At 43.7% G+C, this 20732-nt stretch overlaps 1 protein-coding gene across 3 annotated transcripts in view; it reads right to left on the reverse strand.

The window, feature by feature from the left end:
* Positions 1-1102: 1102 nt before the first annotated feature.
* The window catches only part of FNTB (farnesyltransferase, CAAX box, subunit beta), a 91534-nt gene continuing 71904 nt past the window's right edge, over positions 1103-20732 (reverse strand). For all 3 annotated transcript variants that reach the window (XM_074393117.1, XM_074393118.1, XM_003924430.4), the window contains 4 exons: positions 18089-18221; positions 10304-10415; positions 8966-9080; positions 1103-2573 (listed from right to left, as the gene is read on the reverse strand). In XM_074393117.1, coding sequence (XP_074249218.1) covers positions 2442-2573; positions 8966-9080; positions 10304-10415; positions 18089-18221 — 492 coding nt within the window. In that variant the 3' untranslated portion in view covers positions 1103-2441. The remainder of the gene's footprint in view (positions 2574-8965; positions 9081-10303; positions 10416-18088; positions 18222-20732) is intronic.

The following is a 20732-nucleotide window of genomic DNA, read 5'->3' on the forward strand; positions in this document are numbered from 1 at the left end:
TTTCAAGACCAGCTTGGGCAACATGGCGAAACCCTATTTCTACAAAAAGTACAAGAGTCAGCTAGCCGTGGTGGTGTGTACCTGTGGTCCTAGCTACTTGGGAGGCTAAGGCAGGAGAATTTTCTGAGCCCAGGAGGTCAAGGCTGCAGTGAGTCATGATTGTGCCACTGCACTCCAGGCTGGGTGCATCTGAGCAAGATCCTGTCTCAAATGAATAAACAAATCTCTAGGACTCACCCTGAGAGCTGTCAGGAAACCCTCTTGAAAAGGATGTCTCATTGCCAGTGTAAACTCTCCTGAAATAACCCTCTCTCTTCTCTACCCAGACTAACTTTACCTACCCTTCGGGGCCCAGCTCAGATCCCTCCTCCTTGGTAAAAAGCCAGTTCAGACTGAAGCAGTCCCTTCTGTTAACCACATTAATTATTATTACAGTTAATCGCACAATACCTTGAGGCTTCTGGTGCTGAGAGGATTTTGCCTTTTGTTATAGTGATGGAATATGTCGCCTTGCAGTGCAAACCTTTGTTAACAGGGCAAAAATAGCACAGGGGGCAGGAATTACATTCCTGGGTGTGCATTTTGCTTATTTATGTGGATTTGGGCATCTTCTAAGGACACCATCTTCTGGAGGGTCAGGCCACAGGACATCCATGTTCTTGGCCTCCCATCGGAGAGGGTCTCTTGCCAGAGGAAGGGAAAGCCAAGCGACCAGAATTCCAGCCTGTCCCTGTGACAGCCCTTGCCTCTGGCCAGGACATCCACCCACCCTTGCTGAATCAGCTTGCTCTTGGGCTACTGGGCACAGTCTTTACTGTCTCGTTGGAGACAGACCATGAAATGCAGTGTGTGGAGGGCTGGGACAAAGCACACTGAATTACCCCAGGGAGCTTGGAAAACAACTCTTCCCACTCTGTTAGGCCCATGGCTTCCTCTACTGGAGGCGACAGCATGTGAGGATGGAACTTGGGTCGTTCTTCATTACCATCGATATGAACAGTCTGGAATCCCGCACATAGGAGACTGACCATCCCATGAGCAACCCAATAGCTCCTACCATTGGGCATTTTCTTGGTACAGATCACAAATAAGAGAAGTCATAGAAAATGTTATTCTTTTATTATTTCAAGGAGGTAATAGCCCAATAGGTCAAAGCAAAAGGGAATTGGAGGCAGCACATTGCCAGGCTTTTCTAAGAGCCTCATTGCTGCATCTCTGAGCTCCTGTCTGCCCACAGCCCACAGCTGCTTACATGAAGGCCAGGTCAGTGGACAGATGACCCAACTCGACACCCCACTGACTGAGAAGGGGCTCAATGTGCAGCACAGCAGAGACACAGCCAGGACTCGGCACGCTGGGCAGCACCCCTTGCTGCCACCACCAGCTCCCAAGGCTAGTGCCTTAGTGGCAGCCACCCTGTCTGGCACTTAATTTTATTCCTGTGAGCCTAGAGTGAGCAGGACGTGAATAAATCCTGAGTCATAAATTAAGGTGAAAGACTTAGTAGTGTTAATACTCTGGGTGAGAAAAGACAACACCGCCTTGGAGAAGAGTGGGCTTGGAGTCTGGTGGAAGAAAGACAGAAACCCACAGAATGGCCTCAGCCTGCAGACACTGCCTTGAGGCCAGCAGAGGGGGTTTCACGGTACATGATGGGGAGGAGTGAGGTGGGTGGGCACTGGAGGGCTGCTTCCTATGGCACGTTGAACTCAAGGTTCCTTTTCTACTCATAATTATTTCCCAAGTCTAAGTCGCCACACCTGGGGCTGAAGCAAGTCTTGCCTGTGCACCAAGCGTGGACTTGGACCCTGGAGAGATGCAAGGCTCAGTTCTCCAGTGTTGAAGTGGAGGGACTCCTAACTGAAGGAGACCTTTCTCTCCCCACCTCCAGCTCCTTTCCCTTGCAAATGAGCAGGGTGGGAGTCAAGACGCAGAGGCACCTCCTGGTGCAACCCACCACAGTCTTCCAAAGAACTCATCTTGATGGGACCCAAAGCCCAGCCTTGGCATGGAGCAGACTTATTCCACCCATGGGAGGGTACCCAGTCTAGTGACTGAATGGTGACGTGCAAGTGGGAGTCAGCAGTGGCGCTGGACGCCGTAATACTCAGATGCCATTCATCTCTGTGTGATCATCCTGGCTGGAGAGTTGGTAGGGAGGGGCTGCTTCCTCCTAGCGTGCACTGTTCAACCACACCACATGAGTGGACAGATTTTTGGTTTGACAGGTGTGGAAAGAATTTTTAAAACCAGCCACTGTGTTCTCCAAACCCAGAGCCATTGGTTTTGTTTTGTTTGTGTTTGACAAAAAACGACAAAGAGAACCACAGCTCCAATGTGGCTAAGGCTTGTGTAGCACAGAACGCGTTATGTATCGAAACGTATAAACCTTGTCTGACTGGGGAGATGAGTGAGCGCAGAGCTGCAGGGACCCAGGTCGTCTAGTCACTTGCAGGCCCTGCCGATGTCTCATCCTTAAGCTCCTCAAAACCTGGGACTGGCTTCTGCAGGAAGTATGTAGTGGCCTGGATCACCTTGTCTGGTCCAATGTTGTACACTGGGTGAGTGGGCTGCTGCAAAGAGAAGAACAGGGGCCAGTGAATCATCCTGGTGGTCCCTGAAAACATACACATCCTTTGCCCCACGAAAGGCACTTCTAAGAATTTAGTATAAGAAATCAGATACACACACAGATTTATCACACAAAGCCCAAAGGTTCAAACATGGTCTATTTGCTAAAATGATCTAGTACAGGGTAATATACAGCCATTATAAACATGCATTTAAATATTTAACGATATAGGCAAATGCTTATAACCTATTATGTGAGAAAATAGTATGTACAATACTATTTCAAACTTTTTATATTTTTTGAGATGGAGTCTTGCTCTGTTGCCCAGGCTGGAGTGCAATAGCATGATCTGGGCTCACTGCAATCTCTGCCTCCTGAGCTCAAGCAATTCTGTGGGGAACACTCCCGTGTGAGACCCCTAAAAGGCGTGAGTCTCACTATACGGTGAGTTTGATCCCAAACACAGTTTCCTACTGGAGGCAGTCGAGCTATCCAGAAATATAGGAACTTAAAGATGAATTATCAGTTTCTAATATCAACCACAATATCCTTTGGGCCTAAAACTATGCGTTGCTGCTAGACCGAGTAACCCCCTACCAGCAACCGGTTCCTGCTTTTAACCTTTTTATGACTCTTTAAGTATAAGTTTTAACCTTTACTTACCTGACTGCCTTGTACCCTAGATAATGGTTTCAAAGCAAAATGCCACCATAGGGATGGCTTTGATTCCTGACTCAGAGATTCCTGAATGGGGAAGTTGAGTTAAGTTGAGTTAGGAGCAGACAAAGGAGAATCCGATTAAAAGATATTCTGATGAGCAAAACCAAAAAACCTTTTCACATCTCAGTTCTAAAACAAGGTCAAACCAGAGATACCTGCAGCCAGGAGGAATAATGTTTGGATGTAAACAAGCTTTGTGAATAATGTTTGGATGTAAACAAGCTTTGTGAATAATGTTTGGAAACAAACTTTGTGATTGTAGAAAATTTTGTTACTTTTTACAACCATTGATTGCATATCTGACTTCTCTATTGTATAGGCCATGTGAGGCATACATTTGCATTTCCTCTTACTATGACGTAAACCAGAGCCAAGAAAGTGTATTTATTCCTGGCCTTTGAAAAATAAAATTTGCTGTTTAGGCACAGCCTATCAGCCCTCCAGACGCCTCGCTTTCTCTCTCTCTGTCTTTATTAATTTTCCAGGCGCACTCCCTCTTCCAGGTATTGGGACCCTCTTGCAGGTCGAGAGACCCCCGGGCAGACGTGCCTACCCGTCCTGGACGGTCCACGACACAATTCTTCTGTCTCAGCCTCCCCAGTAGCTGGGATTACAGGTGTGAGCTACCATGCCTGGGTAATTTTTGTATTTTTAGTAGAGACAAGCTTTCACCATCTTGGCCAGGCTGTTCTCAAACTCGTGACCCCTCAGGTAATCCACCGGCCTCGGCCTCCCAAAGTGCTAGGATTACAGGCGTGACCCACTGTGATTTGGCTTCAAACTTTTTAAAAAGTGTATTCGTACCTGTGATGTATATATAGGCAAAAATTGTACCCATACCAAAGTATTAATAGTGATGATTGTTTTAATTTTCTTATATTTTATGTATCCCAATTATGAAAATAACAAACATGTATTTACATTTATAATCAAGAAAAAAGGGGCTGGGCACAGTGGCTCATGCCTGTAATCACGGCAATTTGGGAGGCCAAGGCGGATGGATCACTGAGGTCAGGAGATCAAGATCAGCCTGGCCAACATGGTGAACTCCATCTCTACAAAAATACAAAATTTAGCCGGGCATGATGGGGGGTGCCTGTAATCCCAGCTAGTCAGGAGGTTGAGGCAGGAGAATTGCTTGAACCTGGGACGTAGAAGTTGCAGTGAGCCAAAAAAAAAAGGACCACAACCCTATTATGTAGTAAGGCTATCAAGTCATTTAAATTCTACGATGTCATTCTAGTACATCACAGAAACCCAAAAGAAATTTTAGATTTGACACAGAGCATAATCCTAGGCCAATATTCAGGATTCTCCCCCTGTGGGAGAATGAAGAGGATATGACTGCAGGAGAGATGAAAAACATTTTGAGAGAATACTATGAGCAACTTCATGCTAAAACATACCAAACTTCCGATAAACAATTTTTTTTCCCCCCGCCATGGGATGTTGATAAATTTTCTTTTTTTCTTTTTTTTAGATAAATAATTTTTAAAAAACTACAAAAACTGTCCACATTGACTTAAGGGATTTTTAAAGGCCTATATGAAGAAATAAATAACAATTGCTTACTCTGCAACCCCCACATCTTCCAAAAGATACCAGACCTAGATGGTTTCTCAAGCAAGTAGTCTCAAACCTATAAAGAAACAGATAATCTCCGACCCATACAAACTTTTTAAGAGACTGAAAAAAAAGGAGTGGGGACAGGTGCAATGACTCATGCCTATAATCCCAGCACTTTGGGTGGCTGAGGTAGGAGGATAGCTTGAGGCTAAGAGTTCCAGACCAGCCTAGGCAACATAGCAAAACCCTGTCTCTACAAAAAATTTAAAAATTAGCAGGTTCTGGTGGCATGTAACCTGTAGTCTCTGCTACTTGGGAGGCTAAGGCAGGAGGCTAGCTTGAGCCAGGAGTTCCAGGCTGCAGTGAGCTACGATCACACCACTGCACTCCGGCAGAGTGAGAGACAGTAAAAACCTGTCTCTAAAAATGAAAAAGAAAAAAAGGTCGGCAGGGCAGGAAGCTACCCATCTAACTTTATGAGGCTATGGTATTATCCTGAAACACTGGAAAAGGACAAGACAGTAAAATTTTAGATCAGTCTTTCTTATGAACACACATGCAAACAAATCCTAAATAAGAGTACTAGGCAAACATACTGGCAAACTGAATCCAGCAGTGTACTGAACAAACACACACACAGACACACACTCTCTGCTATGACCAAGAAGGGCTTAACCTGGGAATATAACCTTATATTAATATTCTATTAATAACCTTATATTCTAAAGAATAAACATTCATCTTTAATATGTTTTATTAATATTCTATTAACCTTATATAAGCTTAATAGAATATTAATAAAACATGAATAGTAATCAGATGTGGAGAAAGCATTCAATAAAATTTAACACTACCCTATTGACTGAAACAAAAACAACCTAGCAAATCAGGAATAGAAGTGAAGATCATTAACTTGATATAAAGTAATTATCACAACCCTATAGTGAATGTCACACCTAATGCTCAGATTATAAAAAGCCTTCCCATTACAATCAGGAGCAAGACAGGAATGCCCTCTATTACTACCTTTAGTCAGCATTATGTGGAGATCAAAGCCAATAATACAAGGCAAGAAAATAGAAAATCCAACAGATTCTACAGACAAACTTAAAACTATTAAGAGTTCAGCAAGGTGGCTGGATGCAAGATTTACAAATATCATTAGCATTTCTATATACTAGTAAGTTATAATAGAAAAAAAAAAAGATTCCAGTCACAAGAGACATAAAAACTGTAAATTACTTAGGCATAACTCTAACCAAAAAAAAAAAAAAAAAGCTAGTCCTTTATGGAAAAAATTATAAAAAAACCATTGAAAGATATTAAAGAAAAATTACACTCATAACGGGACACCTAAATATTGAAAAGAAGTCAGTTCTCTTTCTATTCCTGGGAAGACAGGAAGGAAAAAAAAAAAGTCAGTTCTCTCCTATTAATCTAAAACGTAGTGCAATTCCAACAAAAATCCTATTAGAACTTGATCCTACAATTCACAGGAAAAAGCAAAAGGCAAAGAATAGCCAAGACAATTTTGAAGAAAAGCAACAAGGCAGATAGGACTTGCCTGTTTTCAGACTTGCTTAAAAGAGTGCAGATAGGCAAACAGACCAAAGGAACAGAATACAGAGTCCGGAAACAGGGCCCCTTCATGTATGGAAGCTTGAGGGTGTGGCACACATGAGACATACATCGGCAGGAAAGGTGGTAGATTTCAGCAAATGGTGCTGAACAACTGGTTATCCATATGGAAAAAAGATAACATTATATCCAACCCTCACCATACACATAAACCAAATCCAAGAGAATTAAAAATCTAGATCAAAAAAGCAAGCTTTAGACTATTAGAAATTACATGTAATGACTTGCTGCAGTGCCTTGTTCATTACCTTTATAGCATGCATCACAAACTATAACTTGTTTAATGTGTGCCTTCTTTTGTCTGCTTCCCTCAAAAAATGGCAGAGACTTCTTAAGTAAATCATCTGCCCTTCCCTCAAAACAAACCCCTCGATGACAGAAAAGACAAATAGATTTGACTACTCCAAAATCAAAATACTAAAATATTTTTGTAGGGGAGGGGGGCTGGGGGCAGGGTCTCACTCAGTCTCCCAGACAGGAGTGCACTGATGCAAACAGAGCTCACTGCAGCCTTGACCACCTGTGGTCAAGCGATTCTCCCACTTCAGCCTCCCAAAGTGCTAGGTTTACAGGTCCGAACCACATCTGGCCTAAAATCTTCCCTTTAATAAAAAGACACTAAAAACAATGCTATGGTTTACATGTGGGTTATTTGTCCCCACAAAAATTAATGTTGAAATCTGATCCCCAGGGTGGCAACGTTGGGAGGTGGGGCTATGGAAGGTGTAAGGGTTCAAGGGGTGGATCCCTCAGGAGTACCTTCGTGCTGTTCTTGCAGTAGTGAGTGAGCTCTCACTCTTGCTCTGGGGAGTCTGGATTACTCCTCGAGAGAATGGATTAGTTTCTGCAAGGGTAGGCTGTTGTAAAGCCAGGATGCCCTCAGGCTCTCCTCTCTTTGAATGGGTTGGCTTCCCCTTTGACTTCTACCACTTTGTGGTGCAGCACAGACCTTGCCAGAAGCCAGAGCCATGCCCTTGAACTTCTCAGCCTACAGAACCATGAGTTAAATAAATCTCCTTTCTTTATATATTACCTAGTCTTGGATATTCTTTTATAACACAAAACAGTCACAAAATGAAAAGACAAGTCACAAGCTGGAAGATATTCACTATACACATGTAACTGACAAAAGATTGGTATGAAGAATATACAGAGAACTACAAATACTTAAGGGAAAACAAGTTATCCATCAGTAAGAAAATGAGTACAGGATATGAACTGGCAGACAATTCACAAAAGACAACACAAATGGCCAACGAACCTTTGAAAAGATTCTCAACCTTACTAATAACAAGGAAAATGTAAGACCAAACAAATACCATTTCATATCCATCAAATTGGCAAAAAAGAAAAAGTATGACTGTGTTCATCTTAACGATGTTGTCAGCATAAAACACTGGGGAGCAGTTGAGAGCTATCAAAGATGACAATGTGGCCTGGTGCGGTGGCTCCTGCCTGTAATCCCAGCACTTTGGGAGGTCAGGATATTGAGACCATTCTGGCTAACACAGTGAAACCTGGTCTCTACTAAAAATTAGCCGGGCATGGTGGCATGTGCCTGTAGTCCCAGGTACTCGGGAGGGTGAAGCAGGGGAATCACTTGAACTGGGGGGGGGGGGGGGGGGGCAGAAGTGCAGTGAGCCAAGATCATGCCACTGCACTCCACCCTGGGTGACAGAGTGAGACTTTGTCTCTAAATAATTTTTAAAAAACAAAAAGGAAGCTTAAATGACAGATTAGAAAATAAGGCAGTGACCTAAATGGCAGCAGCAGGCCATGTTTACACTGGTGGAATTAGGGCTTAGTAAGAGTGGGGGACTGCACACAAGCATTCACAGCAGTCTGCATGGACCCTGTGATTTGATCACTGGGGACAGTCCCCATTGGATTCATGTCTCAGGCTCAGGTCTAGGCTCAGAGGGCCTCTTGCCAGGTTGTCCTCAGCTGGCTGCAGTGGTGAGCATCCTGCCCTCACAAGGCTATTGTTTTTTGAGGAAAGCAGACAAATACACACTAGACAACACATCAGCAACTGAGTAAAGTGCTACAAAGAGTATGAACAAGGCACTGAAGCAGAGCATTCTGGGGATGTCATTCTCTGAACAGATGGCATCTAAGCTGAACCTCTGGGGGAGATGCAGCAGGTTGTATAGCCAGGCCACGCAGCTGCACTGCCATCATGAGCCTGCTGGGACCCGCAGCCTCCTTGAGAGGAAGCTAATACCAGCAGTAGGCTAGGTCCTCAGCTCTGGGACAGATCAGACTGCTCATCTGGAACCCTGAGCTTGCCCAAAGGTACATCTCCTCTACAGTCACATCCTCACTGACGGCTGCACAGCTCCAGGAGCGGGGGACCACAAGCTTCTGCCTGTCCACACAGAAAATGCAGAACCAGTTCTGCTCACTTGGAAAGGCTTTGTCCACTGGGTCCCTGTGGAGAAGGGGTGTGAAGCCCTGCACCCGCCTTACCAGAGCGTTTTCGGGCACACCCAGGACCACATCATGTAACATGGCTCCGCTGCCGAAGTGCTGGGCTATGGACAGGCCGCTCAGGCAGTAGCAGGTGTGGTAGAAATCACGCGACCTGTAAGGACAGGCAGCTCTGAGCAGGCGCTCCTCTGTCCCACACACATCTACACATGCAGCCACACTAATCAGAGACTGCTGGTGCAATCACATGTCCCCCCTTTTCCTCCATGTGGCTAGAGGAGACATGGTTTTCTCCACAGTGATACTTAAAACCCCATAGGCTGGGCACAGTGGCTTACACCCATAATCCCAGGACATAGTAGGCTGAGGCAAGAGAATAGTTTGAGGCCAGGAGCTCAAAACCAGCCTGGGCAACATAGGGAGACCCTGTCTCCACAAAAAAAAAAAAATTAAAAATTAGCTAGAAGTGGTGGCACATGCCTATAGTTCCAGCTACTTAGGAGGCTGAAGCAGGAGGATCACCTGAGCCCAAGAGGTGAAGGCTACAGTGAGCCGTGATTATGCCAGTGCACTCCAGCCTGGGTGACAGAATGAGACCCTGTCTCAAAAAATAAGACACAATAAAATAGAAGTCCCATCCTCCAGTCCTGCCCAGCAACAAGAACTTTAATTTTTTTCTTTTCTTCTTTTTTTACCTTAAACTATTAATGGTTAAAGGGAAATGTAATTTTACTGTCAGTCTCTCCAGCTGTCTTGTGGAACAGGCTCTCCAGGGGCAGTACTAGTGATAAATCAGTCCAATTCTCTAGAAAAATACCTAAATAACTAGAAATAGGCCACATTCTTCCTGACAAATTGCGGGACCAGGACTTCCCCTGGATGGCAAGGGCAGCAAGATGTGTGTTGGGGCGGGGGAGACAGAGGGTGAGTATCAAAGGTTGGAGGACTGACTTCATTTCCCTTTTTCTTTTATAGCACCTAAGGCACCTCAGATTTGAGCTTAATCATTTAATCCACTCTGTAATAGTTGTCATGATTACAGCCTCTACCACCACTTGGGGGTTGCAAAACACTATCCTATTCTATTTAGACCAATTGAAAAAAAGAAGGTTATCTACCCAGCAATCTGTTTCCCTGTCTGGTGGGGGTGGGGGATGCATGCAAGTTGAGGGACAAGACAGGCAGCTGGAGATGCCAGGATAAATGGTCTCAAGGGGTGCTCCCCACTGGGGTGCTTTTTGCCATACAACCTAGCACTATGCAGGCACTAAGAGTGACACCTCTGCTCTCAAGGTCTGGCTCTGAGTGGGCTTGAGGTGCACACCCCTCTGCTCTCTCCTCCCCTCTCCCTTCCCTCCCCAGAGAGAAAGCACTCACTTGCCAGGTTTATCCAGAAGCCCCCCAGCAGGGCACTGGCAGCACATCAGGATGTACTCCTGCAGGGCCTGCTGATGGAACATCCAGTGGCTCATGCTAAGGGCAGGGTCACCTGTTGAATGGCAAAGGGTCAGTAAGGACCTGGAAGATCCAGCCAAGTATTAATGACCTAGTTCCGCTTTCTTACCTGGGGAACAGTCAAGGTTTCCCTCTCTTCTTCCATTCATTCTTGGTACAACTGCTATCTTCCCCACGTCCTACGCACAGCACGTCCCTTCTCCTGAACTTTGACGTGTCAAAGAGCAGCAGTTCAAAGTGGCACTTTCACTTTCTTGAAATCCACGTAAAATATACGTGAATAGTGATCCTCAATGACATCTCTGGCAGGCAGTGAACCAGCTTGGCCGTTGAGCTTACCTTTCCAGACTGACCTTGGTAGCTGTTCCCAACTGGGTCCATGACTCTACCCTGGACTTCAAAAGACATTCCCTCTAGCACATCTCTATAACTTAATAACCAGACTGACTAGCTCAGATAATTCTTAACAGGAGTAATGAAGTCTGTTTCTTCTACTTTTCTAAGCCTGAATTTAATTGATCTCCAAAGGGAATTCTCTAACTTGACTCTCACCTCAAATAATTTTCCAGCGAAGCATTACTAGTAACTGCCCTACTGCATCATATGATATCCAAGCAAAAACTGGGTATTCTGGTAATACTACTAAGGCACTGACAAGCAACTGGACTTCTTCACTCTGAAGTTCAATCAGTATGGTCAAACAATTCTGTGGGCCACACAGTTATCAAGCAGGAAGGGGGGACAAATCATGGGCAGGTGTGCAGAAACAACTGCATAGAAACCGATTAAAAAATACATATATAGGATGTGCATTAAATCCCTGGTCAATTTTATAGTTTGATACCTGGGCTAAAAGATGCCCAACAATAAATCATTAAAAAAAAAAAAATGCCCAACAATTGGTAAATGGCACCTGAAAGCTTAATTTTTCTTTCTTCCAATCTTTTTGTTTCTATGCATTTTTCTACCTAGTTATTGTAACTGTATCTTGTGTTTTTCACTTACCACTATAGGCATAAACTTTTTATTCCACTACATAATCTGCATAGCCATCATTGTGAATAGCCATACTGTATTTCATTAAGTGGACATATAAGGTAACTATCATAAAAAGAACTGAGCCAAAAGTCTTATATATATTTGTGAGTATATAAATTTCTATGGTGAAAATTATAAAAGCTTATGGTATTAATAACCTTTTATGTTTTGGATAAAATAGTGAAAAGGGAAAATATTTATAAAAATAAACATGAAAAGTTTATGATACAGTCCATAAAGAGATTTAAGCAAAATATTAAACTGTTGAATGTTTACTTTTTTTTTTTTTTTTTTTTTGAGATGGAGTCTGAGTCTGTTGCCCAGGCTGGAGGCAATGGCATGATCTTGGCTCACTGCAACCTCCACCCCCCCGGATTCAAGGGATTCTCCTGCCTCAGCCTCCTGAGTAGCTGGGATTACAAGCATGTGCCACTATGCCCAGCTAATTTTTGTATTTTTAGTAGAGACAGGGTTTCACTATGTTGGTCAGGCTGGTCTCGAACTCCTGACCTCAGGTGATCCACCCTCTTTGGCTTCCCAAAGTGCTGGGATTATAGGCGTGAGCCACTGCGCCTAGCCCAAATTGTTGAATATTTCAAACAGAAAATAATAATTTATTAAATTTCTCAATAAACAGACACAGAGAAAAAGATGGGGGAAGGGTTTTCGAGGTTGAGCACTAGATGAGCGACAGTGGCCAGCTGACATTTGAAAGCCAGGGACAAAAGCCTCTCATCTTCAACCCTGCGTCACACTCACCCGAAACACCCATTAAGAGACACAGGAAACTGAGCCCGACCTAAGGAGACGCATCCAGTCTACATCTCAGGCTGGCTGCAGGCCACATGCTTTGATACACTCACACTATTTTAAACCCCTTCCTTTCTTTTCCTCACCTGTATGCACAGTGGACTGTATAGAAGATACATACATATATGACGGGACTTCACTCTACCTTCTTTTACTTATTTCCAAGGTTGTTTCTAGTTATTTGCCATTATCAATAATGCTGATAATGCTTAGAATTATTATCTATGCTTAGAATTATTTTCTTCAAATAGATTGACCACAGTGGAATTATTCGGTTAAAGGGAATAAATATTTTTAAAGCTATTAATAGATACGGATACACTGCTTTAAGAATTTAGAATTTAAGAATCTCGGCTCACTGCAACCTCCACCTCCTGAGTTCAAGTGATTCTCCTGCCTCAGCCTCCTGAGTAGCTGGGATTACAGGCAGGAGACACCACGCCCAGCTAATTTTTGGTATTTTTAGTAGACACAGGGTTTTACCATGTTGGTCAAGCTGGTCTCAAACTCCTGACCTCAGGTGATGTGCCCACCTTGGCCTCCCAAAGTGCTGGGATTACAGGCGTGAGCTACCGTGCCTGGCCAGCTTTAGTCACTTTTTAAAAATTCTTAGCAACTAAAATGGTAAAAAGAAATAGTACCTGATAGTTTATTCTGATTTGCATGCCTCTGATTACTAACTGGGGGGAAATTTTTCCATAACTTGTGTTTATGTTTAATATTTGTATTTCCCTATGATGATATCTATTTGGCATATCTCTTCTGAGACCTAACAGTCAATTTTTTAATCTAGCTTTGTCCCGTATTTGCCCTTTGTCTACATCATATGCGGCACCTATTCTCTCCTTTTTGCTCTTCTGTTTCGGTTATGTGAGTTTAAAACTGTTTAAAATTAATTTTAAAATTTAATATAAAACACATTTTATACTTAATAATGTAATCATACTATTGGTTTTTCCTTTGTGATTTCCTTTTTTAAACAATATTTAAATTTTTTTGAAAAAATATTTTTTTAAAAACAATATTTAATGTGTATGGGGATTTTTGGGGTGATGAGTGATGAAAATGTTCTAAAATTGTTTTCATGATGGTTCACAACTGAATAGATACGTTGTATGGCATATTATATCTTAACAAAGCTGTTACTTAAAAAAGCATATTTATTAAACTTTAGGAAACTGCGTTACACATCTGTACAAAATGTACATCTGTGTCATATCGTATAACAAATAAAAGACTATGATTATAAGGTAAATGATAACTTATGGCTAAAATTAGAATCTGAAAAGAAAACGCTATGTTTATTATTTAAAAGATTATAGACTGTTTCAGTGACTTCCTATATCATTGAAGCTTAGAAGCTCAAAGTTCAAAAACTCTACAAGGAGCTTCCAGAAATCCTGAATTTGGACTCCAGTACACATAATCACAACAAGATGAAAGCAGATATGATTACAGGGTGGTAAGGGTGCACTGGAACCGGCCTTTTAAATCCTTTCTACCTCTTCCTGAAATTATAGGTCCTCATTCTAATGTCATTTTGCATTTCAAAGGTTCCTTTTACCTAAAAAAATCAAAAGTCGTTCCACACCATAACTGATAGGTGCAGCCATCTGTAGCTCAATTTCGCAGGTGGGCAAGAAAAGTCCAGGGTATGTACCAAAGAACATACATGAAGCCAGTAACTACCAAGCCAAACGGAAACTCACAGGCCTGCTGCTTTCTTTTGCTCCACAAAACAAAAAATAACTTACTGATTTAGTCAGCACTTGATATTTTTAAGCCTTTTTTTTTCTTTGTTGAGACAGAGTCTTGCCTCTGTCGCCCAGGCTGGAGTGTAGTGGCGTGATCTCAGCTTACTCTGCCTCTCAGACTCAAGTGATCCTTCCACCTCAGCCTCCCGAGTAGCTAGGAGGACTACAGGCACATGCCATCATGTCTGGTTAACTGTTGTTAATTTTTTTGTAGAGACAAGCTCTCACTATATTGCCCAGGCTGGTCTTGAACTCCTGTGCTCAAGAGGTCCTCCTGCCTTGGCCTCCCAAAGTGCTGGGATTACAAGCGTGAACCATCATGCCCAGCATTTTAAGCTATTAATAATAATTCCTTCTTCTACTCAAATACTGTCATCTATACATGGAAGGTAGTCGTTGGCATGGAGCCACTGATGGGTCGCTTGCCAGGTCAGGGCGTGGCCTAGACCCACATGCTGCACTATGTAGAGCCTTCTGTTTGCTTTTGAGTTAGCAATATGATCAATGCCTTTTAAAAAATGTATTTGTGCATTTACCAAAATAAAATTAGTAATACACATGGTTTCTTAAAAAGGGCACGATATAACACAGAAGGATACAAAATCTAAAAAGTTGGCTGGGCACAATGGCTGATGCCTGTAATCCCAGCACTTTGTCTGGCCAAGGCAGGTGGATCACTTGAGGCCAGGAGTTCGAGACCAGCCTGGCCAACATGGTAAAACCCTGTCTCTACTAAAAATAGAAAAAAATAACTGCGTGTGGTGATGCATGCCTGTAATCCCAGCTACTCAGGAGGTTGAGGCATGAGAACTGACTGAACCCAGGAGGCAGAAGTTGCATTGAGCCGAGATCGTGCCACTGTACTCCAGCCTGGGTGACAGAGCAAAACTCTGTCTCAAAAAAACAAAACAAAACAAAACAAAAAATCTAAAAAGTTAAGTGTCCCTCCTGTCTCCTACTCTTCTCCCAAAGGCACCCATTGTTAAAGGGGTTTTGTGTAGGCTTCTAGGAAAAGCTGTGTACGTCCCAGCCTGTGTGTCCAGGGGCTCTTCCAGGCCCCGCCCCTTATGCTTCATGTTGTATCTTGGAAAGCCTTCCATACCAGCCTATGGTATGCAGCTACTGTCTGGAGAGATTTTTATAATTTAACCTGTAACCTTCTGATGGGCATTTAGGCTGCTATTAAAACTCCAATTCAATATACATCCTTTGCTAATATCTCTGCAGGTAAATTCCTGACAGTGCACTCACTGTGTTCAAAGGGTAAGCACCTTTATAATTTAAACAGATGTCTTCAAATTGCCCTCCAAAAAAATGATTTACCTTTTTACGTTCCCCACTAACAGTAACAGAGGAACTATTTTCTCACTCTCCCCACCATAGGGTATCAAGTTTTTTAATCTCTGCCAATCCGGTAATAAAAACAAATAGTGCCAGTCTTTTGATTAGCATTTCTTTAATTACAAGTGAGCTGAACAACTTTTCATTGGATTAATGGCCACCTACTGTGGTTCTGAGCAGGGCAGCGTTCTCCTGCCAGCTAGTCTGGATTCACAAAACTACATACTAACCTCTGGGAGTGTCAATCAGGTATTATAAAGCAGGTCACTTAGCCTCACTGTACTTTGTTTCCTCATCTATAAATAATGGAACCTATTTCATAGGATTGTTTTGAGAATCGAATGAAAAAATATATGTGAAAAGCTCAGTACAGCCCCTGGCATACAGTGAGCGCTTGAGATATCTCCGCTACTAGTAATAGTAGCAGTTGTAGTAGAAAAAGTAAGAACATGTCTTTCTCAGGGACTTCTTTCTTCAGATCCTTTGCCTGTTTTTCACTTGGGTTGTCCATCCATTTGTTACTGATTTGTATGATTTTTTTCCGAATTAAAAAAATTAGCCATTCATTACTTGTCACAGATATTTCCCCCACCCTGCTGTTGTTTTGTGTGTAGAATATCCCTGTTTTTATAAAGTAACTTTTGTTGTCTTTATGCAAGAAATACATACTATTTCTAATCTTCCTAGATAAGAAAATACAAACAAGAGAGGAAACAAACACCACCTGTAATTTCACATCCTAGATACTTGCAATGAATTTTTTGGAGTCAACTCTTCACTAAAAACAGGATTACACACATACCGCTTTGATATGATCAGTATATATTGTGACTATCTTTCTACACTGCATTCCCTTTTGACTCCCAAGGTCAGTATTTTGCCCTCCTCACAATACACTTCCCTTCTTTCCAGACGCCTGGTCTGTTCCAAGTTCAAGAGACGCCCTGTGTCTGAGGAGGAGAACCTCAGACAACAAAGGCCTTCTCCCAGCCAGTGAACAAAGGTGCAAACACCAAGATTCACGGGCAGTCTTTTCCGCAGACAAAGCTTGAAATGCCATCAAGCCTCTAGAACGTTTATTACAATAAACAAAATGTTAACCAGCAGCCCCCCCGGAAGACTCTGGCAGGTGGTGCTCCTGTTAGAGCTCTCTCCAGACGTCCCTGGGATTGCAGAATCACTGCAGCTTATCCATGCCAGGGACAGGTTTGTAAAAGACTGACAGTTTTACCAGGGGCTTGACCTCACCAGTTCCAAATAAAGAGATCACTGTGACCTCAAGTTTTTTCTAACTTAGAAATACTGGGCTTGGGGAATTCCTGACTTCCCTACCAATGGTCAAGGCAGAGACCGTGCAGGCTCCAGAGTCACTGCACTTGCTGACAGAGCACTTGCTGTGTTCAAAGGGTAAGTGCCTTATATGCCTTAATACTAACACTTAAAGCCCAGTGGGCCCAGGCCAGGAAAACTCTGTTACCTTAATCCAGTGTCAGAAATGGTCAAAACTCAACAACTCAAAGGAAATTAAGAAACTACAGAATGGGGCTCGGGTGGGTGGGGTGGCTCACGCCTGTAATCCCAGCACTTTGGGAGGCCGAAGTGGGCAAATCACCTGAGGTCAGGAGTTTGAGACCAGCCTGGCCAACATGGTGAAACCCTGTCTCTAATAAAAATACAAAAATTAGCCAGGCATGGTGGAGCATGCCTGTAGTCCCAGCTACTGAGGAGGCTGAGGCAGGAGAATTGCTTGAACCTGGGAGGCAGAGGTTACGGTGAGTTGAAATCACCTCACTGCACTCCAGCCTGGGCAACAGAGCAAGACTCCATCTTGGGGAAAAAAAAAAAGTGGGGCTCAGAAACAGTTAAACAAGGAGAAAACATGTGAGGAGGGACAGAAAAGAATCTCATCTTTCATATTTGAACAGTTACATTATCCAACTAAGCCCAAAGAACAGCTTCTCTCCGGACCCAGGGATCTCACTCCAAAAACCGATCAGCAACGAGCAGGGCCCCAAAACTCCCCCGTCCCACCGGTCTGCTCAGAGACACCTGCTCTCACATCAAGTAAATGAGAAAGATGGTGCAGGAGTTAGCAAGCAGACCGAGGTTTCAAGAGACAAGGAGAGAATGTTCCCCGAGTTTTTGCTCGCTAACTACTTCGGTTTTGCATTCCCATTTGAGACCCCACAGAAACGAACGTGGATTTTTCTACTCCAGTGGTGCAGGTGGAGCAAACTCGCATTTAGGCTTGTTCAACGAATGTAACATAAAACATTTCTAACGGTGACAACTCTGCAGCCAGACACGGGGAGTTTTTTCTCCATGGGTTCTGGTTCTCTACCCCTTTATGCAGTTGCCTTTCCTGTTGCCGTTGCGACAGTGACTGTTGCAACACTGTGGGTTTTCAGCTCTGCCTTGAACCCAGAGGAGATGGTAGTCACCAAAGAGCCCAGGACAGGAGTGGGCTGCTCCTTCCAGATAACACAGAAGCAGTACCCACTTCCTCACTGCTCCCCATAGCAATTTCAAGGGAGCTCATTCTGTCATAGCCAATTTGAAGAAGCAAAGAATGACACTAAACGAATGAAACCAAATCGTACTCTCCATTCGCATGCCCCATGGCATGAGGTTCCACTCAGGGCGCTCAAAATCCAGGAGAGACAGAGCTCATTTCAACACCTCTAAGAAAGCATGCCGGGCTTCCAGACTTTGTGAGTAGTGGAAGGCAATCATCTAGCCGCAGCAAACAGCTCCCCGGGCTCACCTTGGGCATGCAGTGCACGGTGGAGCAGGGGCAGGAGCCCCGCCTGCCAGAAGGAGTAGCAGCCATCCACCAGCTTGTTGCAGCGGCCCTGAAATCCTCCTTCAAATCGCATCTGCCGGCTTGTCACCCATTGCTGAGGAGACACAGATGGGAAAGGCAGTTGTAGCCTAAAAGAGACAAAATCCAGCCCAACAGGATCTCCAGTAATCAATCTGTGGGATGGAGAGTTTCCTATCTCGTGGCTGCTCGGCACTCCAGTTTCGGTGCTCTGGTTTTCTTCCTTTCCCTCCCCTCACTGCCAAAGACACAGAGTGAAGCATTTAAACCAATCTTGGAGGCATCCAGCCCTGATCTCTGCTCAATGTCTAGCAGACAACAACCTTTTCCTGGGTTCCAAAGCAGTGCCAGTGCTGAGAGGATAAAGAGGCCAAGCTGGTTTGTAAGGAGATCTTCAAAGTCTCTGAATAAACATGGCTTAAGTTGGAAATTTGAGGCAAGACTACCAGTGACTCATTTCTTATTATTTCCCTGAACAGGGAAGTTTATTAAAAGCAGATAAATCAAATTTTGTGCTACATGTCATCAGATGATCTCAAGCTGCTTCTCACTTTTACTTGGCACCTGGGGAAACTGACCTGAGGTCTCTTAGCAAGTCACCAGCAGGCCTGAAAGCAGACACCATTCATTCTGATTACCAAATGACAACTCTGTCCATCTGTGGCCGATACGAGAAAATCTTTTACTGTGAAGATGTAAAATATGTCTTGATGTCACCCAGTGGTCACACACGATACCACCATTCCTTGCTTATCTACAAGTTTTCTAAACACACTCTACTACAAAGATCAAGATAGTCATGGGTTTGGTCCCTGGGAATAAGCAGAACCAACTGGCTGAGCAGATAAGACATTTCCTTTTCCCTCCCTAGCCCACCTAGACCATTCCAGCCACGGACTTACAGAGCTGCCTCACTGAGCCGAAAGGGCACAGGGTAGGGCATTCCCTGTATCTAGAGTCTTACTAGGTAAAGTTCCTGAAAGAAGCCACTGGGACCCTTGATGGAAGTGGGGGCCAGCCCTCCCCTAAAAGCTGTAGTTTAGATTATATCCCTGTTCAAGGCAACACCTGCCCATAGACAGTCACCGTCACAAATTCTTAAAAGAGATATAAAACACTGTACTGCAGATTCAGGTATTTAGATATCCTTGGTTGGTCTTAAATGAAGCAGTGCTTCCAGCAGGTAATGGAAATGGGCTAAACATTAGTCAGGTAAAGCGAAAGCAGGCACTGCAGCGGGAAGTCCATTCTTCATTTCTACTTAACACAGGGCTGAAATGTTTTTAAGCAGACTAGTTTATTTTTTCCAGGGCCCAAGCCCATGGATTTGTTCTGTTTCCTTGGGCTATAAGAATTCATACTTCAGATACAGGTCCTACTTCTCCCAAAGCAAATGGGAGTAGTATGGGGTCCCTAACCCCCAGGCCACACCAGGCTGCACAGCAGAGGGTGAGTGGTAGGTGAGCCAGCGAAACTTCATCTGCATTTACAGCTGCTCCTCACTGCTCACATTACTGCCTGGGCTCCACCTCCTGATAGATCAGCGGCAGCATTAGATTCTCAGAGGAGCGCAAACCCTACTGTGAACTGCGTGTGCCAGGCATCTAGGCTGCATGCTCTACATGAGTCTAATGCCTGATGATCTGTTACTATCTCCCATCACCCCCAAATGGGATTGTCTAGTTGAAGGAAAACAAGCTCAGAGCTCCCACTGATTCTACATCCTAGTGAGTTGTATAATTACTTCATTATCTATTACAGTGTAATAATAATAAAAATAAAGTACACAATAAATGTCGTGTACTTGAATCATCTCAAAACCATCATCCCCATCCCATCCCCCAACCACAGGTCCACGGAAAAACTGTCTCCCGCAAAACTGGTCCCTTGTGCCGAAAAGATTATTACTCTGGGTTAGAGGGACACTAACATTTATTAAGCACCTACTATGTGCCAAGCTGTTTATAAATGTTCTTTCCTTTAACCTTCAAAAAATAAGGATTGTTGTCCCTACCTTATAAAAGAAAAAAATATCAAGCTAAAAGAGATTAGACAATTTGGCTAAGGTCCCACATCTCAGAAGCAGTAGGGACAGCGTTCAAATCTAGAACGCTGGCATCATAACTGAGGACTCCCTAATCACATTCCTGATTTCTGCCTGGGAGATGGCACTTTTTCATTTCATCCCTTACTGGTGATCAGATTTTAAAACATCTGAGAAACTCTCAAGTTCGCACACAAAGTTGGCCGTTTCAGCATAAGCCTTCAAGCCTTCACGAATCTTTAAAAAGGCTATGCCGGGGGAGGCTTTCTGAAAGTGGAGGCAAGACACTGCAGGTTACATCTCTATGGAGTACAACAGAAACTCTCCAGGAAGCTCACAGTGGGCCGCACAACAGGAGCCTGGCATCTGAACTCAGGGAGGGGTGCTGCATGTCAGTTGCAGCTGGTTTGCTTTGAGATCATGGTCAGGGGGTACATGCTCCCCCAGTGACATGACGGGGAATGCCTTCTCCTTGGTGGCTGTGGAGGTGTGTGTGTCTGTGCACCCACTCACCATTTAACTATAATCTAGTGACTCCCGGAA

This window comes from Saimiri boliviensis, chromosome 2 (genome assembly GCF_048565385.1).
Source record: "Saimiri boliviensis isolate mSaiBol1 chromosome 2, mSaiBol1.pri, whole genome shotgun sequence".
NCBI classification, from domain to species: Eukaryota; Metazoa; Chordata; class Mammalia; order Primates; family Cebidae; genus Saimiri; species Saimiri boliviensis.